Source organism: Pelodiscus sinensis, chromosome 7 (assembly GCF_052426305.1).
Source record: "Pelodiscus sinensis isolate ZL-2025 chromosome 7, ASM5242630v1, whole genome shotgun sequence".
Taxonomy (NCBI): domain Eukaryota; kingdom Metazoa; phylum Chordata; order Testudines; family Trionychidae; genus Pelodiscus; species Pelodiscus sinensis.
In genome coordinates, this window is record NC_143058.1 from 57,149,562 (window position 1) to 57,173,637 (window position 24,076).

At 47.9% G+C, this 24,076-nt stretch overlaps 1 protein-coding gene across 1 annotated transcript; it reads right to left on the reverse strand.

Annotated features, from left to right (window-relative positions):
• Positions 1-807: 807 nt before the first annotated feature.
• LOC142830212 (uncharacterized) lies at positions 808-21,986 on the reverse strand. The gene is given in 11 exon segments (XM_089779804.1): positions 808-1,081; positions 1,084-1,153; positions 3,053-3,179; positions 7,128-9,075; positions 9,395-9,396; positions 9,915-10,192; positions 11,315-11,424; positions 12,079-12,254; positions 15,740-15,890; positions 19,620-19,705; positions 21,610-21,986. Coding segments are annotated over 9 exon segments (2,919 nt in total). The 5' UTR covers positions 15,879-15,890; positions 19,620-19,705; positions 21,610-21,986; the 3' UTR covers positions 808-1,012.
• Between the last annotated feature and the right edge of the window lie 2,090 nt (positions 21,987-24,076).

Here is a 24,076-nt window from a genome sequence, read left to right on the forward strand (position 1 = left end):
TAAGGTAAGGATGTAGTCTAGCTGGCACAAAAGTGCCAGTGCTCTATTTAATCCAGGGATGGGCAATAATTTTTGATGGGAGTGGGTGGGAGGGGGGTGGTGCCATTCCAAAATTTTGGTAAGTGGTCAAAAGCTACTTTTCTATGGAGGGAGTGCAGGATCTGGGATGGAAGTTGGGTGCAGAAGGGAGCTTGGGGTAGGGAACTGGGGTGCAGGAAAGGGTGCAAAGTCCAAAAAGGAGTTATCTAGGGCAGCGGATTGGGGTGCAGGTCTAGGAGGGAGTATGGATGCAGGAGAGGGTTCTGGCCTGGGGAAGGAGTTGCAGGGTCTGGGGGAGAGGAGGGTGCAAAAGGTTTGGGTGATGACTTGGATCAGAAGGGGGTAGTGGCCTGGGACAAGCACAGTTAAGGGAGGAAAAGAGAGAGGGGCTATGATACCAGAGCCATACTCTAGCTGGGAGGTGCTAGCTAGCAGCACTGCAGGACTCCAAAGCAAACTAACTGCCCACCACAATTTCAGCTCAAAATGTCTGGCTGTTCCCCGTGGCTCTGCTCTAGTGGAGGGAGTGGCGTCATGGGCTGCTCCTGCCCCCAGCAAAATCTCCCAGCTCCTATTGGTCAGTTTCCAGCCAATAGAAAGTGAGCAAATTTGCTGGGCAGTGGGGCAGCTACAAAGTCATCCCTTCTTCCGGGAGCAGACACACAGAGCAATCAGCTGCTTAAAGCAGCATGGAGCTGCTCTGAAGCAGTTGGCTGCTCTGTGCCTGGTCTAATCTTACCCCAAATCTAAAAATGAGACCAGTGCGAATTTTAGAAGGTAAAGTGATTGGTTTTTATTTAGCATTTCAATGTGAATAAAATAAATTATACAAACTCTATGTTCTCCAGCTAGTTTGAAATGTCCCAGCAAAAGTACAAGACAAATTGATTCAGGGATGATTTTTAGCTATAGAAAAATACAAATGTTTACTAATTCTTTTAAAAAATGGACAATGTACGTATGTTGCAGTGACTCATTCATGAAGACATTTTTCTTCCTGTTTGATCCTCTTGAATTTTTCATTTTCTTTTGTTACTTTTTTTTCCTTTTGGTTTTGTAGATAGGAGAATGCAAGAACTCTGTGTTTGTAAAGGGGTCACCACGCCTCAATTTGCTGCAGAAAAGAAAGGGTTAAATATTACTTCTAACAATGGTAATACTAATAATTAAACAACCAGTCAACTTAGGATTGGTCTAAACTTGCAAATTGTATTAGGATAGCTATTTCTACATGAGGCATGATTTTTTTTTTGGAACACTAGTGTAGAAGTTGAACCTCTCTAGTTCAGCACCCTGGGACCTGACCGGTGCCAAACCAGAGAATCTGCCAAAACATAGGCGGTTAATATCTAGCAGCATTACCAACACTTCCACTGCTCCCTGGGCTCTAAGAAGACATTCAGGGGTAAATTAGAACTAAACAGCAGCAAAGAACAAAGAGCCAGGACTAGTGGCTATAAACAAACTTTATGGGACTGTGGGAAACTTGGCTACACTTGTGATAAATGGACATCCGGCTAATTAAAAGCATGCTGGACCATGGATGTTGCTGGACTAGAGAGGTTCAACCAGTAGAAGTTGAAGTGTAAGTTACAGCTGTACAAGTCACCTTAGATTTTTACTGGTGCAAGCTTATTCCTCCTCCAAAATGGGAACAGACTTACCAATATAAAGGTTCTTTATACTGATAAAATATGTTCCCACTAAGAAGGGTCTCCTGTGAGTGCTTGAACCTTTCCATTCCAATGGCGATGTGTGCACATCCCAAGCACAGTTACAGGAATTTCTTCCTTTAGTGGTATCTCTCAGGTCCACACACGGCATCCTCAGGTGCTACCTACTCATAGTGCCTGTATGAAGAACCCAGCCAACTCCACTCACCTTCAGTCCTTTCTTCCCCCCTATGAAGGTTGCCAGTCTTTAGCGTAAACAGTTGTTTTAGTAGTTATGTGTTAGTACTCGGATAGTTTCAGATACCTACTGCACTTTTTTAAAGGGACTGTCTGCTTCCCTGGTGCTGGGGCATGCATTGGTCACCAGATTTCAAGCACTGCACTTCCTGCAGTATGACTATGCATGCACCAGTATTGTTAAAGCAGTGGGCTTTCAAGCGTACACAAGGCCTGAAGACAGCCAATGTGTGAGAGAGAGAGATACCCTCAAAATGAGAAAATGCCTCTATGCAGGCAAGATTGATGCAGAATTTTTAGAGCTTCTTCAGTAAAATCTCCACTGTTCTGAACTCTTCAAACATTTCTCTTACTGAAAAAGCCACACACCTGTTAGGAGAACTTGACTTTATCAATGGTACTTTGTAATATCTTTTATATACATACACAAAAATAGATGTCTGAATACAGTTAAGTACAGATATTGCTTTCTGTTCCTATTCCTTGCTTCTCTAGGAAACTGAATTTCTACTACCCCTCTATACCTACTTAATATTGCAGTTTAGAGATTTCTTACTTACAGGGATGGATTTATGTAGGGTTATAGTTTAAATTTCAGCAATTAAAAATAATGGCAAGTAATAAAGTAATAAACCTATCAAAGGGTTGTGTCCTCAAGTCTTGGACTCAATAGGACTCAGCACAGGCATCTGTGCTAATGCAGGATTGTGATCTGAATTCAAAATAACAGGGGATGCCACAAACAGATAAAGGACTTACAGCTGCTCAGGAAGGCCTAGATCCAGCAAAGGAATTACACTGATAGACCCTCAACTCAACAAGCTCCCACTGACTTCAGTTGGATTTCACACTGGTGTAAGGCTCTGTAGGCCTATTAGGGCCTCAGGAACTAGCATATTTTATGAAGCCATTTATTCTTGTTCTGTGGACTTTCCTCACCCTCATTTCTTGTAGGTTAGAGGGCAAAAGGCTATTTTAGGAAGGATCTGCATGAAGGAAGGACTGGCTACATGGCTGGGGAGGGCAAGCCAATAGGGGCAGTCAACACACAGGAAAAGTCCATTTTAATGCAAGGGAGGCACTGGAAGGTTAGAAATGCCAACCTATTGAGTTTTGGTTCTACATAGCAAACTGGGTCCCGTCTCCTTCTGGTTGGACGTGCTGAAGATGTTTCTGAAGTGATGGGTGACAGAAAGCTGGCATTGGTCAGATCTTGCAGGGCTTTGCTCTCTGTGAAGACAGTTACATTTGAAAGGTTTTATTCAAAATATCGCCAGTTCACCAACAAAGCCCATTTAAACCCACTGAGACATTGGTTGTGAGTAGAGAAAAGAATGATTAATACATAGTCAAAGTTCTTTGAAAGTCGCATCTGGTATCATTCCCTTTTTGGGAGGACGGGGGGGGGGGGGGTGGAAAGGAGAGAAGGGGTATGCTACTTCACCCTCAAACATAGGAGATGGTTTGGGAGTCGAGGTGGCTCATCTCCTTCTGTCCAAAAGCGCAATTATTTTTCAAAAGCCAGATTATTATTGTAACTTTTCATCATGATAGAGAACATGGACCAGTCAGCAGTACTGTATTGTACATACTAAAAGCTATTGATAGTTCCTGCCTCAAACTTACTAAGCACTAAAGAAGTATGATCAAAGATGCATAAGGCATTCAAACTAGTTGGGAGAATTCCAGTGCTAAATAGGTTACCTGGGTGTAACTGCTGCATTTACTAAAAAATTTTCAAAGTGGAGTGTGTCTCTTCTGAGTGAGAAGAGTGTGATCATTTCATAATAAACCAAAATTAATGGAAATGTAGGCTCCCTTATCAAGTAAGCACACCTGCAGCATCTGGCTCTGAGTCTGTATGTATTTCTACACAAATTATTACTTTCTTACAGTTTTTATTACCATGTCTCTTGCATTAAAGTACAGGCAGTCCCTGAGTTACGCGGATCCGACTTACGTCGGATCCGCAGTTACGAACGGGGCCCTTCCTCTCCCTGGTCTCCAGCAGACCAGGGAGAGGAAGCAAAGCGGCGGAACACGCGGCCAGCTGACAGCCCAGACGCGTCTGGGCTGTCAGCTGGCCGCGTGCTCCGCTCTGCTCCCCCTCCCCCTGGTCTGCAGACCAGGGGGATGGAGAGCAAAGCAGAGCAAAGCCACGGAGCCCGAGGGCAGCAGGATAGCCACGGCGCGTCTGGGCTGTCCCGCTGCCCCCGTGCTCCGCGGCTTTGCTCCGGACGCCTGTGGTACAGCAGCTGGGGCGCTGCCGGTTGGTCCCGTAGCGCCGCTCTGGGCGGCGCTGGACCAACCCAGCAGCACCCCAGCTGCTCTGCCTCAGGTGTCCCCAAGTCAGCAGCTGCTGAAAATGACCAGTGGCTGACTACAGGAAGCCCCTGCCCCGGGCTTCCTGGAATCAGCCGCTGATCAGTTTCAGCAGCAGCTGACTTGGGGATGCCTGGGGTTCTTAAGTTGAATCTGTATGTAAGTGAGAACTGGCGTCCAGATTCAGCCACTGTTGAAACTGATCAGTTTCAGCAGCGGCTGAATCTGGATGCCAGTTCCAACTTACATACAGATTCAACTTAAGAACAAACCTACAGTCCCTATCTTGTACGTAACCCGGGGACTGCCTGTATCAGCATTTCATCTCTCTGAGTGCAGTGTTTGCCTTAAAGCCTCAGATGATAGCCAGAGGCAGAAGCACAAGGTGGCAGCAGCCCATCCGTGGCAAGCCTGGACCACCATAGACAGGGGCTGCTTTGTGGCAGCCTGCCCTGCTGTCCCCCCCACCCCCCTCCACGCTACTGCCTCTATCAGGTGGAGCTGGCGCGGGGGGGGGGGGAGAGAGGAATCAGCTTTAAATATGGCTCAACCTAGCACTGGCTACTCTCTTCCCCTCCCCCGTTGCCTCTGTAGGAGGCAGCAACCAGATTTTTTTTGGGGGGGGAAGGCAGGCCCACAGAGCCAGCATACACAGAGGCAGCAAGGGAACATGCGTGTAGTCAATAAGATTAACTGATAAGCCCAGGCTTATTAGTTAATTGCGTAGTAGTCTACTTGTTGACATCCCTAGTTGCTAGGAAGTGGGTCTGGCCCACGAAAGCTCATCATCTAATAAACCATCTTGTTAGTCTTTAAAGTGCTACATTGTCCTGCATTTTGCTTCAGCTACCCCAGACTAACACGGCTACATTTCTATCACTAGTTGCTAGGGCATTTTCCCCCAGTCTGGAAAAACATTTAAACTAGGGATGTTAATAAACATTTAGTTTTGCAAACATGTAATGTCACTGAATTTTTCAGCAATTATGTTTACACATAGGGGAGGCAGGCGGGAGCCAGATAAGCTGACTCCATGTGAGCACCAGCTCCCACCTATTTCCCGCTGCTGCCTCTGATACAGAGGAAGCAAGGGGGGAGGGGGCACGTATAGTTGTTTGTATTAACCAATAAGCCCAAGCTTATTGGTTAATCGTGTAAACAACTACACGCTACCATCCCTAGTTTAAACTTCTCCCTCACAAAGCTGGCTTTGCTTTGTGTAGAAAGCATCGCAAGGAGAGCAAGAGGTGTTTAAGGATGAAGTGGAGGTCTGGATAAAACGTCTATGTGTAGAATCATCTCTGCCCATCTGAGTCAAATTAAAGGTGAGTCTCAAAAGTGCTCAGCACTGGGCTAACTCCACTGTGACTGACTTCAACAGGAAGCCGATGCTGAATTCTTTTGAACTATCCCATCTCTTGTTTTACTCTTAATGAAAAAAATAACTCAAGCGATGTCCCTCACTTGAGTCCCCTCCATGCAAACCTTTGAGCTCGAGTGTGCTGGTGCTTTTAACTTGAGTTGGCTGGCCTAAGAGGGAACAACTCATCAGCTGCTAGAACAAACACTTCTGCAGCACGGACACAAACTAGCACCCCTTAGAAGCTGCTGGTTCTTGGCACAATCCTTCCTCTTGTGCCCAGAAGAGACAGACAAGTTTTCAAAGAATTCACTTGGATAGAATTCCTTGAGCAGCTGTTTATTGTGGTGCCACCAACCGTGGAACGTGTCCCTACATGTCTGAGCACCACAAGCAGGACAGAGCCCAGTGGAGCACAGATGCTACTGTATGGCTTGGCCTCTCTCACTAAACTTGAGAGCAGCAACACAAATTAAAAATTAGATAAAAATTCTGCAGCACCATTCCTCTATGTGCAGAATACATTTTATGATGTGACTGAGGCATGTCAGAAACACATGCTACCAGTTGTGGGGGCTTTGCTCATCAACTGGGCGACACCTGAATTTCTCCTGGGTGGCCGCCCCAGAGCACAGCTTACGGGAAACACTGCTCTGCAGTGAAAACATCTTTAGGCAACAGCAGTACCAAGGATCTTAAGTCTCCCACTCAGCTTTAAAACATGCAAGAGCCCATCTCCCAGCTAGTGCCATTGTACTCGTTGCCAAGACAACACTGGCACTGTTCGGGCTAGTTCCTCTGCTTCTCCACATGAAAGCTGCTCCAGTGATCAACATCTTGCAAGACAGACTAGCTGAAGGGGCACATTAGAGGCAAAGGGACCAAATCCAAGCTGCAGTAGCCCTCACCCTTTCCCCACACACAAATCCACAACCAAAACAGCATCCCAAAATCCTTGCAAAAACAAATAAAATCCCAAGTAATTGAAGCCCAATCAAAGAGTAGTTAGGCCTTCCAAAGGTGAATGATCTGTTATAAAACCTGCTCAAATGACTCCTTGTGAAGCTTTCCAGGGGTTTTGACTCAGGCCCAATCCTCCAATTTATCTAGGTCACTAGACCTGTCTACCTCTCCTCCGAGCTTGGTGTCATTTGAGAACTTGCTGAAGGTGCAATCCATCCCCTCATCAAGGTCATTAATAAAGATGTTGAACAAACCAGCCCAGTACCAACCCTTGGAGCACTCCACTTGATACCAATGAGACCTCGAGCTGTTGATCACTTCCCACTGAGCTGGACAATCTAGCCAGCTTTCTGCCTACCTTACAGTCCATTTATCCAATCCAAATGGTGATGGGCAACCAAAATGCTTGGTGTTTTCAATAGTAACAATCAAAGCATTTATTGTACTACAATATAATCACTTCCACCTTTCCCTTCTATAGTCAGTATGCTCATTTCCTCTCAATAATTCCTTTCCTCTACCCTATCACTTACCACTTCCTGGCAAGGCTGTGCTTTGGCAAGGCTCTTTAGAACTGGTCTTTGCTTTCTTCCCCTTATGACTGCCTCCTGGTGTTTGCTCGCTGTCACTTTCTTTTAAGTTCACAGAGCTGTGTGTCAGAGCAGAGGGGTTTTCGGCAATTCTGTGGTCTGCACCAGTCGGGGGCTCCAACAGTGGGAGCCTCTTGCTGGAGTGGTGGAAGGGCAAAGTTTCAAAATGGGCAGCAGAGGAGAAATCAATAAGGCTTGGATTTCCCTTCATAGAATTAGTCCCAACTGGCTCACTGATCAGTGCCTCCAGGTAGGAATCTGGATCAGTTTTCAAAATGGTAATAGGCATAAAATTCTGTTTCACCGGACCAGCTTGCCTGAGTGCAGAATCTGTTATACCACTAGTCTCAGAAGCAAAATTCTCTGTGCCCTCAAGGTGAGTCTCTGATGGATCAACCAAATAGGTTTTTCTCTTTGGCTTGTATCTGGAATCTATCCCTTCCTTTAAGGCACTGGCATGTGTATTGCTGTGGACTCTGTTAAACACCTTCTCTCTAGGGCAGGTGCTCAGTTTTTCATGGCTCTCAACACCTGAGATTTTCTGAGCCTTTTGGGCCTTGTTCGTGTTGCTCTCTGGAACATGCTCAGAACAGGCGATTTCATCCCCGTTTAAATCTGGCTGGACAGAAATTAAGCTCCTTCTGATCTTACAGGGAGACACATGTGTTTTCCTGCTAGGTTTAGTCTTGCTTGACAAATCCTTATCATTCCTTTTACGTACACCTTGTACATCTCCACATGTACCTGAAGTCTCTGCTTCACTTCTGAGAGGGTTGCCCTCTTTGTTCATTTTTCTCTTGCTCTTCTGCCCTTTTTTAGCCTGGCATTCAGCTTCACCCTCTGGCATTCTGGCACTGCTTTGCACATTTTCCTCATTACGGTCATCTGCTTTGCTAATTCTAATGGTATTCCTATTTGCTTTTTGTTTTGTACACTTCATGTTCACATCCAGCAAATCTTGCTGCAAAGCTGGTAGGCTACAGAGCTGTTTTTCCAAGTGAGGTGAACTTTGTAGAGCACACCCATTTAATGGAGCTTTCTGTCTTAACGAGGCAGAGTGGGGACTTTGGAACTGGCTCTCCATACTCAGTCTCCCAGCAAGACACACACTATTTATTTCTTGTGGCAACAAGTGCTTTTTTTCCACCTTTTTTGACTGCCCTACATTCAACACGTGCGTTCTGATGCAATTTTTAGCTTTATCACTCTGTCGCAAAGCATAGGCACTACCCTTCTGCAACACCACCTCTTCTAAAGCATCCCCAGGTGTCTGCCCTGCAGGCCTGTGTGATTTTGATTTGCTCTTGCTCAAGTCTTTAGCCTTGGTTACCATTTTAGCATTTGGGGGGCTCTCTTCTTTACGATGTACATCTGAATTAATTTTAGAATAGCTTTTAAATGCATCTCTTTTCTTTTTACCTTTGCTGACCTTTTTGAGAACTGGAGTTTCAGTGACTTGGTCGTTACTTTGACTTTTGGCTTCTAATGTAACAAACTCAGCAATACGGCTGAAGTTAGGCTCCACTTCAGCATCACACACAGCCTCTGCAGGCTGAAGCAGGTCATGAGGAAGCTCTTTATGTGAGGATTCTGTTCTAGGGTCACTATCATGTTCTGAAGGCAAATCCAGGAGAGAGTTCGATTTGGCCGTTTTACTGGCACAACTGTCCCCATCAATGCTCCATTTTGAGATACGATTTGAGCTGATTTCGAGGTTAAAGTCCACTGCAGAAGACGGAGTGCTTGTTGTAAAGACAGTGACACATTTCTTCCTTTCACTTATGTGTCCATGTAGTTGTACCAGACTATCACCACACTGAGACAGAGAAAGATTATTAGCCAGAGCAGATACAGGACAACTTCTGGAACTTTGTGGGATGCATGACGAGGACTCAGATCAGAAAGGTTTTTGTATTGTGATACCAATTCAACAACCAGACAGAAGTAAATTGCTGGAAAACATTGCTACACATGACAGGAGGTGCGACTACGACACATGTAGGCAGACCTTACATGTTACATTCCAAGTACAATCCTGCCCAGAGCGCTGGGTATGCACTTGGGCAACTAGCCTATGCTACTACCCACACCACTGCAGCTCAAGTGCTATTTTGAGCAAAGCTAGTGTGTGTCCATCTATACCTGGTGCAACTGCACCTCTCAACTGGAGCGCAGACATAATCTTTGTGGGTCACCACAAACCTAAGGACTTCTCCAAATAAGACCCATGAATGGTAACAGAGAGCATGTTACCAAATCAGAAGAATTTAAAAATAATACATCAGTAAGATGAAACCATGAACAATGTCAATGAGGGAGAGTCAATTCTTGTGTCAGGCAAAGTTCTCACGGTCATAAACTTGTTGGAATGCAGAATCAGAACTGTTTATCCATGTGTCATGGGATTCTTTGGCACAAAATGGTTGGATCCCAAAGTATGGGCCTATGCTTCTCTCTGTAAGCACTTTGGCACTGTAGCAATTGCTGCTGAAAGTCCCAGGAGAGCTCAAGCTCTACTGAAGCCAGGACATTCAGAGGTGTTCATGGTTGTAACACAGCAACCTCCAGTATCCTAGGCAGCCCCAAATTTGTTCCAACAATATCAATAGTATTCCCACATCAGTAATGGGAACACAGTACCAATATAGCTGCAGTACTCCAGCAGACAAGTTAAATGCACATCCATTCCATGTGTATTGCACCATAGCCCAGCACTGTCCGACGATTTACCTCCAAAAATTAGATGAGAGTCAACAAAGGCAGGTTCCGGTTCCCCTCCCTTGCTAAGCCTTTGCCTGTTTGTCTCATGGCTTGCTAATGGCTCCTCAATGAGCTGGGAAAGCGGAGGTGGCAAGGACGAGGTGGCGGTTGTGTTTTTACCAGGCTCTGCTGGAACAGATGTATGGAGCCCTACCAGGGATGTCTGCACCTCTGCAGAGCTACTGCCTTGGCACCTTTCCTCGCCATCTACTTTGCACACTTGGACCCTCATCGGCATCTCTGTCATTCTGCAGCACCAAGAGAGGTGAGGAAAGCGAAAGTAGAAACAGATCAGATTACATAATATTTCCAGGTCTTGAGTAAGGACAGCACTTCACAATGTCCTTTAAGTTAAGTACATGATAACATGCTTTCCTGGCTGTTTACAAAGCCGAAGCTAAGAGGAATGCATGCCAGCTTGGCCTTATTTGTTTCCTGCTGAATGGCCATTTCATGCAGGTGGAAAAGCATGTGTCTTTGGGGGCAGGAAACTAAGTCTGAAGGGAAATAGAAGCAGAGCATAGGTTCAAACAGCAGCATGATAGAGTAATAAAGGGACCTGGCCTCAGGAAACAACAAAGCAACAGATTTTCAGGTATTCTGTTTTAAGAAGAAATCACATCTGTAAGTGCCGCTCTCAAAACACACACCTACACTGAAGTCAGGTGGGGGGAGGAGGAGGCACTACTAAGCATTTACTCTTCAGCAGAGAGAAACAAAGGGCATGTCTACACAGCAGGACATGGGTAGAATTAAGATACACAACTTCAGCTATGTCAGTTGCTTCGCTTAAGTCGAAATAGCGTAACTCGGCTTTTGGCGCCGTCTACACAGAAGTCGAAGAAGAACACTCTTCCTTAGACTTCCCTTACTCCTCATGGAATAAGGGTTACAGGAGTCAGAGTGAGAAGTCCTCCAGCTCAACATTATTTCGAAATAATGGCTTGCAGTGTAGACGTGCACTTTATTTCAAAATAACATCAGTTATTCTGAAATAACGCTGCTGTGTAGACATAGCCAGAGGGGGCTAGCGGAGAAAACACCAAACTGGGACTCAGTAAACCTGAATTCTATTTTTGTTTCCATCACTGGCCTGCAGGGTGAACTTGGGCCAGTTTCCCCATCAGTGAAACAGGGATAATGATACTGACTTCCTTTGCAAAAATGCTTTGAGTCCTATTGATGACAAGCACAGTACAAGACAGGCGTGATTATAGTAAATAGAGCCCTGCAAAGATACATGGCAGTTTACAAACCTAGCAAAGCTTGAAATGTACATCACTTTAAGCACGTGACCAGCCCTACTGAATTCACGTTTAAATTTACACACACATTTTTTTTAAGCCTCGTTTGAACATTTTCAGGCTTACCTATCGAGTGGAGAGACCCCAAGTTGTGTGTCTATAAGATCATCAGTCCAGCTAACCTCAACAATGCTGTTGTTCTGTCCCTCAGATAACGGCAGAGAAGTTGAACGGTACTAGAGCATGGAAAAATGACAGTCTATTAAAGTATCTGTAATAAATGAACTAGGGATGTTCAGAAGTGGGTATTTAATTAAGTATCGATAAAAAATTCTATCGACTACTCCATTAGTTGACAGGCAGCCAGCTCAGTCCCAGCTCGTGCCGGGTCCGGGACCAAACTGTGCTTGGCTCTAATTTAAAACTCAGTAGAAGCTGGGGGCAGGCTGCATGGCTTCTACTGCGTTTTAAATTGCAGAGTTGAAGCAGAATTTGGTCCCAGATCCCCCCCCTTTATGTTCCTTCTGGGTACAGCCAGCATGTGCGCTGAATGTCCGGCTTTTTAATCAGCTGGATGGGAGTGCTTGACATTTTGATGCTGGAGCATCAGGAGTGCCGGACAATTGGGTGCCGGACTATTGGAGTTTTACTGTAACTCTGCAGTCTAGACATAGCCTCAGATGCACAGATAGCCTTAGTGTACATCATAGCCAACAGAGTTGTAACTGTCTCCCTGCACAACCCTTAGGGAGAATGGGATCAAAGTTCAACAGTATCTTTGTATGGTTATTTTTAAAAGATTAAAAGTTAAATTCTTTTTCTTTCCTCCTTGGTACGTGGTGTCAATGATTATGACCCCTCCCTCCCAAGTTACAATATTAGCATAGTACCAGAAAATACAATCTTTGCCGAAGCGTAGCATTCTGAAAGTGACATTTCTCTACTTCTTTCTGCAGTAACATCTTCTCAAAGATGAGCCTCTGGGTATTTGCTTTCTCGGCACTGAGGGCCAGTGCCAGGGCTTTATTATTTTGTTTTAAGGAGACCTTCACTATAGAAGAATTGTCTACAGACAAAATAAAAGTCAGTTATTACATTACATCTTTCCTATTCCTTCTATCAGAACAAATCTACACTAGCCCAGGCGCCACTGCTACAGTGGACTGCGTGCATGAATCACAGCATGGGTCTACACGGGACCATCTGCATGCGTTTCAGTGCAGAATAAGGAATGGATTCCTATCCAAGCTTCTCTCTTGTCTCTTCATGACTAAGGGCACATCTACACAGCAGGGCTAAAGTCCAATTAAGCTACACAATGGACTATGGTAATTGCGTAGCTGAAGTTGAAAAAGCTTAACTCGACTTTTGGCACTATCTACACAGCAGGAAGTCAAAGAAAGAACACTCTTCCTTCAACTTCCCTTACTCCTCGTGAAATGAGGATTACCGTGAGTTGGAGTAAGATGTCCTCTAGCTCAACATTATTTCGAAATAACGTTGCTGTGTAGGTGTACCCTGAGTGTCCAATCGAGGGTTCAAGCTGAAGACCTTCCCACACAGCAGCAGCAGGTTACTCCCTGTCCTCAGATAGTTTCAGGGACTCCGCATTCAGGTCAGAGAAGTTTGAAATTGTCATGGTTTATTTAAAAAGAAGAAGAAGCTTGCCCAGCCTGGTGCATACAAAAGAAGAGGCCAAGCTCCTCTTCTCTCCATTCACAGTGCAAGAGCATTGGCCTCTTCAGCTGCTACGAGCTGCCTCTTTCCACATCAATCTCTCTGGCTCCTGACAATATTCTATTGGATTTCCCCCCTCCCAGGATTTCTTTTTGATTATTATAAAATTGCCATTCATGTCTAGAAAGGGTCTGAACTGGCCCAGTTTTTGCTTCCAGCCATTGGACCGTGTTACACCTATCTCTGCTAGACTAAAGATTAGCAGACTCTTCAGTTTGTTCCACAGACAAGTAGTTATAGACTAGAATCAAGTCATTCCTTAACTTTCTCTTTGGTATGCAAAATAGGTTGAGCTCCTTGAGCTTACCTCTATACCATAGGTTTTCTAATCCTTTAATCATTCTCATGGCTTTTCGCTGAACCCTCTGCAGCTCATCAACATGCTCCTTGAATTATGAGCAGGCGATGAGGTATTCCAGCAGTGGTGGCAGCAGTGCCAAATCACTCGACTCCTACTCAAAACTTCTCATTTATGCATCCCTGGACTGAATTTGCTCTTTTAGCCACTGTGTCAAACTGGAAACCCAGGTTCAGCTAAGGCATGTAAAGGGTTCACTGGCTAACCTGCAAACATGCCCCTTATTGGCATGCTTACACAGGTAACCAGTTAACCACTGGGGGGATGCTCTGTCCAGACAGCTCCTGCCTCTGGCATGGCAGGCCCAGCAGGGATGGAGCAGCCCCTGTAGCAGTTAATCAACTAAACACTTGGTTAACTGCCTAACCAGGAATTTAAATTGCTGGTTCAGCTGATTATCCATCATAACCCCCAAATCTTTTTCAGAGTCACTGCTTCCCAGGAAAAAGTCCCCCTCCTATAAGCATGGCTTCCACCCTTTATTCCCAGATGTACACATTTACATTTAGCCACATTAAAAATGCATGGTTTGCTTGCAACCAATTTACCAAATGATCCGGACTGTTCTGAAGTACAGACCTGCCTCTTCCTTATTTACCAATCCATCAAGTTTTGTACTATTTGAAAACTTTAGCAGGTCATTGAATAGCTTAGGGAACCTTTTTTGGGTCTAGGGCTGCTGACCCACAGAAAAATCAGTTGGGAGCCCACAAAAGTGAGAAGCCCCTGACAGAAGCAGAAAGACACTGCCCTCATTCCCCTTGCACACCAGCCCCAAGGCCTAGAGGGGCCCAAGCTAATAGATTTTGTGGGCCTCCCTAGTCTCTCAGGTGGAGCCAAAAACGAGGGGTTCAGTGTGTGGGAAGGGGGTGCCGGGAATCGGGCTTCGGGTATGGAGTCTGGGAGGGAGGGTGCAGGAGCTGGCTGAGGGTCTGCCCTATCAGAATTCCTGAATGGCAACACACCTGCTCAGTGATGATTCCTCATTTGCATTTTAAGGCCCCTCAATTAGCCAGTTTTTAAATAATTTTAATGCCATGTTAATTTTATATCACTCTAGTTGTGTAATCAACTAGATGCAATACCAAGTCAAACCTCTTATTAGAAATCTTAAGTAGATAGTAATACTGTTCCTTTTATCAACCAAAATTGTAATCTCATTTAAAAAACATCAAATTAGTCTGACAAGTTCTATTTTCTATAAATTCATATTGACTGGAATTAATTACATTATCCTTGTTTAATTCTTTATTAACTGAGTCCCATATGAGCCCCTCCATTTTCTTGCTGAGGATTAATGTCTGGCTGACAGACCTGTAAATTATATAGGACATTGCATGGTGTCAAGTATTAGAGGGGTAGCCGTGTTAGTCTGAATCTGCAAAAGCAGCGAGGAGTCCTGTGGCACCTTATAGACTAACTGAAGTGTTGGAGCATAAGCTTTCGTGGGCAAAGACCCACTTCGTCAGATGCATCTGACAAAGTGGGTCTTTGCCCACGAAAGCTTATGCTCCAACACTTCAGTTAGACTATAAGGTGCCACAGGACTCCTCGCCGCTTATATAGGACAGGTCACATCCTATTTACTATTTTTTTTAAAAACGGCACATTAGTTTTCTTCCAGTCTTCTGGAACTTATCCAATGCGCTGAGATGTTCTGAAAAGAAACATTAATGCTTCAGCAAGCTTCTCAGCCAGTTCTTTTAAAATTCTTGGATGAAAATTATTTGGACCTGCTGATTTAAAAATGTCTGAATTACTTTCTCCAGAGACAATAATGGAATGAAATGGAAGGAGTGTTATCACAGTCTGAGAAGACTGCATCATCAAGGATTTTTTTGTCTCAAATACAAACAGAAATATTTTTGAATACTTCTGCCTTTTCTGCATTATTATTGATAATGCTACCATTTCCATCTAATAATGAACCAAAACCATTCTTTTTGTTCCTCATATATTTAAAGAGCCCTATAATGTCCTCGTCTCTCTTGCCTATCAAGGTCTCCTTGTGTCCCTTGGCATCCCTTACTTTTCTACAATTCCTAACTTCTGATTTATATCCATTACTATCAACATTCCCTCAATTCTATTTAATTTTATTTTGTACAGATGCCTTCACTTCCTCTCTAAACCCTTCTATTTTTTAAATCCAGAGTAGCCTTCTTTATAATTTGTAGCCTTGTACTTAACCCACTGAACCAGGAAATCAGAATTCAATTCCCAGGCATGCGACAGAATTCAATTCCCAGGCATGCGACAGAATTCCTTGGGCAAGTCCTTGGGCAAGTCTCAGTGCTGCAGTCTCCCCAACTATAAAATGGGAGTAATTCTTTCTTCCAGATTTAGACTATAATTTCTTGAGGCAAGGAATCTCTTTTAATACATGCATATACAGCACTACCTGATCTTGATATGGGCCCCTACATGCTATCATAATACAAAACCAAAAAACTCACTTATTATTTTCATTTTGATTTTTGATGCAAGGGAAGCATTCAGCTTTGCAGTCTTTAAAGCACCATTCTTCTTCGCCCTCATGCGTTCTCTAACACCACTTAAGCTGAAAAAAGATGTTTCCACATCTTGAGCTGCCATGGTTGAAGAGCCCTGAGAGCGCAAGCAAAAGTGAGTTAGTGCTGTCATATTTTCAGAAAGTAGTACCTGCAATTTTCAGGCTTATTCTCTCCAAAAGGGAAATGCTTCTCCATCTTTATCCCCTTCTACACAAACACTTCCAAGCCAAAAACCCCACAATCAGCTCCTTTTCTGCCATAGTTTACACCCCTCTCCCCCTGCATACTATAATTAATGTTGTCTTTCACAGACAGTAAGAACAGGCATCAAGATCGCTGTAGGCATAATACAAAATCCAGTCTGTGTGTGGTTCTGGATGGAGTTTTCCTGTCCAATGAAAACAGGTTTCCAGAGGAGTTAATTGCAGAAAGCCTTCAACATGCACTCTGCCATCCAAATCACTATCTCTAGCAAAATACAGGTTTTCCCTCCATCCATTCATCTTGATGGTTTAGAATGTCTACAAAACCTACTTTGTGGGGGTTATATGGTGTCACTAAAGTGTGGGGAGTCACCAAGCCCCTCTCGTGTACTGGCTCCTGCAGAGCTGCCTGCCCCGCCCCCCCTGCACATAAACATATAACCGCTGAAAATTTCAGTGATTACATGTTTACAGAAATAAATGTTTGTTAACATCCCTAGAACAGACTTGTCAGCACATAAATCAGAAGCAGTCAGCACAATCTAATTTAGGAGAGGGGGCTCAGAGCCATAACCTCTGTGCCCCAAACCACCCAAGACTGTCTGAGTAATCCTGGCCCAAGCCTCTTGTTATAATCAGGAGTGCTGATCAGCACCTGGTGATTAAGGGGCTAACTCAGGGGTCTTCAACCTTTTTACACCCAAGATCACTTTTTAAATGACAGACCAAGCCAAGATTTACCGCTTCACCCCTTCCTTGAAGCCTCGCCCTCTCTATTCTCCTCTTCTCCATCACTTGCTATCCCCAATCCTTATACTGCTGCTTTTTTTTTTTTTAATCTTCTGTAGAAAGAGGTTTTTCCAACACTGGCCTGTCTAGACTGGACCAAATGTCAGAAAAAAGCCCTTCTTTTGGAAGCCCCCTTATGCCTTGTGGAAAGAGGAATATAGGGGTGACCAAAAGAGCCTGTTTGCTCTTCCACTAAAAAAAGCAGAAGAACAAATGCAACCCTGGATGCAGAAGAGTTTCTCTGGGATATCTCCAGAATCCTGAAAAACTCCTGCAGTTTAACTGGACCCTCGCTGGGTTGAGACAGGATGTGCAGTCTCTGGGGTGGGAATGAGGGATTTGGGTGCGGGAAGGGGTAAGAGGTGCAGGCTCTGGGAGGAAATCTGGATGCAGGAGGAGGTGGAGAAGGGGACACTGGCTCAGGGAGGGAGCTCCAGGCCGGTCAGTGTTGAGGTACTAAGCAAGCCAAAGCTTGTGGGCATGAGGGTGCAGGAATTTGGGTTGGGGTATATGAGGGGCTCAGGGCAGGGGGTTCCAGTGTTTGATAGGCTCAGATCTAGGGTCTGGGGAAGGGGGAGTGCAGGAGTGGTTGTGACCAGATGGGGGCTTGGCCCCAATTGGGGGTTTGTTGGCCAGGCTTCATTTTTAAATAAAATACTATGTTAAACACAAAAAGTTTCTGCATTGTCTTTATTTATGAGAATGTCAGGGAACCTGCCTTGAGTCAGGGGTCACTGACCCATAGAAAAGTCAGTCGGGAGTAGGGGACACAGTACTGGGGAGTGGTGCTAGTGGGTTCTGGGGCAGGGGAGAGGGGCAGGCTGCCAGGACAGGTTTCCGCAGGGGAGGGTGGGGAGAACGGGGGCAGGGGACAGGTTTGGGGAGGGGGAGAGGGAACAAGGTTCGGGGGCAGGGAGTCCCCTACACCAGCCACGGAGGGAAGCCTCCGTCCCGCGCTCCCTCCAGGGCCGACCCTCCCCCCCCCCCCCCACCGAGCAGGGAAGCCGACTCAGGCGACCCCTTGGGGGCGACTCCCCCCCCCACGCGCATGCCTGCCCTGGGGCCAACACCCGCCCCCACCCCACCTGGCACAGGAAAATCCCATGCGCGCCTGCCCTGGGGCCCAGCCCCAGGGACAACTCACTCCTCCTGCGCCAGTGCAGGGAAGTCACCAAGCTCCTCTTCCGGAGCCAGGGCTCCCTCCCGCAGAGAGCCTGACAAAGCAGCCAGCGCACTTCTGGAACTCCCAGAAGTGGGGCTAAGCTGCGGGACTTCCGTCCACCCACGGGAAGCTGGCACTACCTCCATTTTCGCTGGAGGTAAGTACTAGGGCTTCTCGGGGGTGGGTGGAAAATGGAAGGGGGGGGTGAGGTGGATGCCTCGCAATCGACTGGTCAAGGCCTTGCGATCGACCAGTCGATCGCGCTCGACCTGTTGGTGACCACGGGGATAACTCATGTACCCAGCTAAAGTGTCAGGCAGTCAGCCAATAACAATGTAGGTAGGCATTTCAAACCAGAAGAAAGGGGCTTTTTCTCTCTCTCTCTCTCCTTTCGAGGGCAGAGCAGTTTCTTCCAGGTATTAAGGGAGATGGGAAATGCTTCTCCCTCCAAGAATGGACTTCTTAAAATGTGTAAGTAGGGAAAAGTTTTAGATAGTCCGTTGGTTTATTGTTTTCCTTGTTTGGGAATAATGTCTGAGCTTGCTAATCCCCCCCCCCCCGTTTTGTAACTAAGCCTTCAGCCCAGGGGCTCTCTCGGAGTATCTATATCAATGGTGGCTCTTTCCATCTAGCCAATATACTATTCTTGCAACTGTAGTTTTGTTTTGATAATAAAAGATTAGGTTTTTTTATTCTAATGAATCGGTATTGGTTGATTCTTGTATCCTGGAAGGTCTGTCTGTGTGTATTTGCAGGCCTCTGACTAAGGGGGTCAGCAACCAAAGACTGCAGCTTGTTTTTCTCTTTTCTTTTTCAAGCTCTTTTGGGGAAAAAGAGCTTGGGGTACCTCTGGGGTTGGTTTCAAGCAACCACCCGTTTGTTTTATTTTGGGTTTCAAAAGCACTTGATGGTGGCAGCGGGTCCCCCAAAATCTGGGTATTAGAATTTTGCGGGGGGAAGTTTTTGTACTAGACCCTGTAGAGGCAAGGTTTTGGAGAGCGGGGAACAGCCTTGAACACCCCTCTTCTCCCTTAGCTCTCCTTCCTGGTCAAAAGGAGTCAACGGGTCGCACTTGGTCCTGGGCTTAGGTTACAAAGGGCATTAGCCACTGTGTATGGGCTGTGGCTAGGGTCATCTCCCACAGTGAGACTCACACCGGAAATCCCCATCACCATCTAGGTATTAGTGCAGTGCCCTGGGAAACTGAGGCCCACACACGTGGTCACCACAGGAGAGCAAAATTCACATGCAACATAAAGCGAATACACTCCGGCTACTTCAAAGTAGGAATAAGACCCTCCGGAAAAGGGCACTTTTTCCGGAGGATCGGGGCCAGTCTAGACGCTCTTTTCCGGCTTTTTTAAAAGCCGGAAAAAAGCGGCGGACATTTTTATTTAAATGCCGCGGGGGATATTTAAATCCCCCGCGGATTTCCCTACGACTCGTGAAATTTACATGCCCCTTCCGGAAGAGGGGCCAGTGTAGACGTAGCCTCCCAGTAGAGCTCACATGCAATATAAAAAAGTGAATATAATCCCCATTTCTTCACCTCTAGTGAGCCAGAGCCCTCAACATGCCCAGTCTGACCCACATGAAATAACTGAAACAGATCATACTTATTTCCATTTGCCACATGAGATTAGTGCCCCTCCCCTCAAAGTGCACTAACCTGCAAGGAGTCAGTTTTCCCAGTAGAACTTACAGAGGTTCCAGGAGAGCCCTCTGGCCAGTGGCAGCCCCAGCACCAGGGCAGAACTGCATGGAAGAAACTGGTTATCACTGAACATCACACACACACACACAAACCTACTGCCTAGAGCAGTGGGCCCCATTTCTGTGAGCCCGCTGAGTGACTGGGGCCAGCCCCGCCCCCCGGTACATGGCCTGTGCCAGCCCCGGGCGCATGGCGTATGAGTGTCCCTGCCCCTGGGCACAGGAGCGGCACTGGCCCCAGGTGTGCAGCACGTGGGTGATGCTGGCTCCTGGATGTGTGGTACAGGAGTGGCACCAGCCCCGGGAGTGCAGCGCATGGGTGGCACCAGCACTGGGCACGCAGCATATGGGTGGCCCCGCCTACGGGCGCGTGTGCAGCCCCGCCCCTGAGCACCCGGTGCGTGAGTGGTCCTGCCCTTGGGCGCCTGGCAGCCCCAAAAGTTGGGGACCACTGGCCTAGAGGCAGCCCCTGCTTGTCTAGGGTAGGCATAAAAGGGGGCTTTCCAAAGCATGTTTCATGCTAGAGACGTTGAGGGTGAGGTAATATCTTCTATGCGCTCAACTTCTGTTAGTGAGAGACACAAGCTTTCCAGCTGCAGTGGGCTCTCCTTCACCTCTGGGAAAGGTACCGGTACTCAGCAGGTCACAGCTAACCAGAAGGTGGAGCAGATTACTGGGCATAAATCAGGGCTGGGCAAGATTCTGCCTGCCTAGCACTTTGATCAGACCCCCTGAATGCATCTGTCCGCTTTCTGTTTATATCCTGCTGCCAATGCCACTGAATTTCCAGGTGGTGACTCAGCCATCAGTATCCTATTGAAATGGCTCACAGCTCCCCATCTTGGCACAACCCTGGCAGGGACTGGAGCCGTGAGCCCTTTAAACAGCTGCAGCAGCCCCAGGAAGCTGCCAGGTGACATGGTGGGAGCCCTGAGCCCCTTCCTGTGTTTTTAATTCAAAGCTTCTTGCCCCAGACAACTCTGGAGAGAGGCTAGTCCCCTGCTCCTGTCAAGGGGTGGAGTTAACCTGTGACCATGAACCAAAATTAATTAAGTGGGCCTCCTGTGAAAATTATTGCCAGCCCCTGGCATAAATAGATAGCATCTGGCCTAAGGAACCATTCAAGGAAAAAAGGCCACTCATTTTCCCAGTCCACACAAGCCCAGACTTCTGTTCTGGCGCCAGAGTTCCCCCATGCACATCTGAAAGACAGATCGATAGAAACACACCGCCCCCCACCCTGCCCTCTGCACGCGCGCACACCCCCCCACCCTGCCCTCTGCACGCGCGCGCACCCCCCAGCCTGCCCGCTGCACGCGCGCACACCCCCCCACCCCCCAGCCTGCCCTCTGCACGCGCGCACACCCCCCCACCCCCCAGCCTGCCCTCTGCACGCGCGCGCACCCCCCCCCCCACCCCCCAGCCTGCCCGCTGCACGCGCGCGCACCCCCCCACCCCCCAGCCTGCCCGCTGCACGCGCGCGCACACACCCAGCCCCCAGCCTGCCCTCTGCACGCGCGCGCACACACCCCCCACCCCCCAGCCTGCCCGCTGCACGCGCGCGCGCGCGCACACCCCCAGCCCCCAGCCTGCCCTCTGCGCGCGCGCGCGCGCACACCCCCAGCCCCCAGCCTGCCCTCTGCACGCGCGCGCGCGCACACCCCCAGCCTGCCCTCTGCACGCGCTCACCCCCCCGCCCTCTGCCCCCTCCCCAACTCCGCACCCCAACTGCAAGCGGGCCGGGGGAGCGGGGCATTGCGGCCCAGCCCGGCGCTCGAGGAAGGGCTTCGCTCCAGACGGGTCTCTGGACTCCGCGGCCCGGAGAGCGGGAGCAGCCGGGCGGGTCCCCGCGCGCGGCCAGACAGGGAGGGGCTGCAAAGGGATCGCTCTGCCCGCGGCAGCCCCGCTATGCGCAGCTCCCGGACCCCGCAGGAGGCGCCACTCACCCGGTCTCGCGCTGCCGGCCTACATCGCCCAGCGCCGCCAGGAGCGGGGTGTCTCGGCGGGGCTTCCCTGGAGAGCAGCAGGCCCTCTGCGCGGGCACCCGGGAAACGCAACAGCGCGAACGGTGGAAACATTCAAGCAGATTATCCCCGCGCCCCGCCCCGTGCGAACACCCGCCTCGCCCCGCTGGCAGCCGCTCGGAGGAGCCCCACGCAGGCTGCGATTTGAAACCATAGAGTCCTAGAACCACAGAGTTGGAAGAGACCTCAGAAGGTCAAGTCCAGCCCCCTGCGCTAGGCAGGACCAATCCCAACTAAATAGATCCGGCCAGGGCTGTGTCAACTTAAACACGGCCAGGGATGGAGACTCCACTACAGGCAGTCCCCGGGTTACATGGATCCGACTTACATGGATCCCTACTTACAAACGGGGTGAGGCAACCCCGCACTAGCTGCTTCCCCCCCAGCAGACTAGGGAGATGCGAAGCTAGCGCCCCCCTCCAGCAGACCAGGGAGACACGGAGCGGCTTTTCTCAGCAGACACCTCAGCTTGAGAATAAAGGACTGAGGAAGTGAGGTGTGGGAGAATAAAACTGAGCTCTGGAGTAATGTTTGGCTAGAGTTTCCCCTACAATATGTACCAGTTCCGACTTACATACAAATTCAACTTAAGAACAAACCTATCTTGTACGTAACCCGGGGACTGCCTGTACTTCCCTAGGGAACCTATTCCAGTGCTTCACCACCCTCCTAGGGAAATAGTTTTTCCTAATATCCAACCTGGACCTCTCCCACCACAACTCGAGACCATTGCTCCTTATTCTGTCATCTGTCACTACTGAGAATAGCCTCTCTCCATCCTCTTTGGAACCTCCCTTCAGGAAGTTGAAGGCTGCTATCATATCCCCCCTCACTCTTCACTTCTGCAGACTAAACAGACCCAACTCCCTCAGCCTCTCCTCATAGACCATATGCTCCAGCCCCCTAATCATTTTGGTTGCCCTCTGCTCCACCCTCTCCAATGCGTCCACATCCTTTTTGTAGTGGGGGGCCCAGGACTGGACACGATACTCCAGATGCGGCCTCACCAGAGCCGAATAAAGGGGAAATGAGTCACGTGACCTGGCCGTTTCAATGGTTCAGCAGGCGCAGGCGCGCGTAGGGCGGGAAGACGGGCTGAGCTCTGCCGCAGGCAGCTCCCGCCCCACGTCACGGGCCTGCTGCTCCGCTTCTCACATATTCGTCAGCCCCCGACAGCGTCCCTTGTGGCTGGGCGGCGGGAAGAGGCGCCGCAGCTTCCCTTTGCCTCTCAACCAGGGGTCTGCAGCCTCCTCACACCCAGGACCGCGCTGTAAAGGTCAGGGCAAGTCCCTCCCTTCCTCGAGACCCCCCGATGCCCTGCCCTCTCCCGGCCCACACTCGCTCTCACTGGGCTGACAGGCGGTGCGTTCTCCGGGTGGGGATGAGGGAATCGGGCAGGGGAAGGGGTGACAGGTGCAAGCTCTGTAAAGGAGTTTGGGTGCAGGAGGAGGGAACTCCGGCTGACAGAGTCTCAAAGGCAGTGCCTGTGATTAACAGGTTAATTCTGTCCTGTGTTAATCACAGGCGTGAACACGTGTTAATTGACAACCCTAGTTTCCATTTATTTTAATAACACACTCATGTTATTTGCTTTAATAACACACCAGCGCACTGTACATGTTCTTTCAAAAGATAAAAAGTGGAACACATGGGCCCTTCTACCTGCATAGCTGGTTGAGGCTCTATATCTGGTAATGAAGAATGTAACCATATGTGAGGAAGATTCAGAACCAGGGCTGTCAACTCTTGAGTTTGTATTTAGTGTTCCTGGTAATTGTTATTTTTCTTAAAGCTTCAGCTTCAGGAGTCCTTAGGCCACATGAGATTCTCAACCTCGTTTGGGTTTCTAGTATTGTTGGGTGTGAAGAAAAGCTACAAAATATTAAAGCTAAAGGCTACGTCTAGACTGGCATGATATTCTGCAAATGCTTTTAATGGAAACATTTTTCCGTTAAAAGCATTTGCGGAAAAGAGCTTCTAGATTGGCATGGACTCTTTTCTGCAAAAGCACTTTTTGTGGAAAAGCATCTGTGCCAATCTAGACGTGGTTTTGCGCAAGAAAGCCCCGATCGCCATTTTCGCCATCGGGGCTTTTTTGCGCAATACAATACCGTGTTGTCTACACTGGCCCTCTTGTGCAAAAGCATTTGCGCAAGAGGGCTTTTGCCCGAACGGGAGCAGCATAGCTTTTCCGCAAGAACACTGACAATCTTACATGAGATCGTCAGTGTTCTTGCGGAAATTCAAGTGGCCAGTGTACACAGCTGGCAAGTTTTTCCGCAAAAGCAGCTGCCAGTCTAGACACAGCCAAAAGGTTTGCTCTGAATGGGGGGAGGGATAGTTTAGTGGTTTGAGTATTGGTCTGCTAAACTCAGGCTTATGAGTTCAT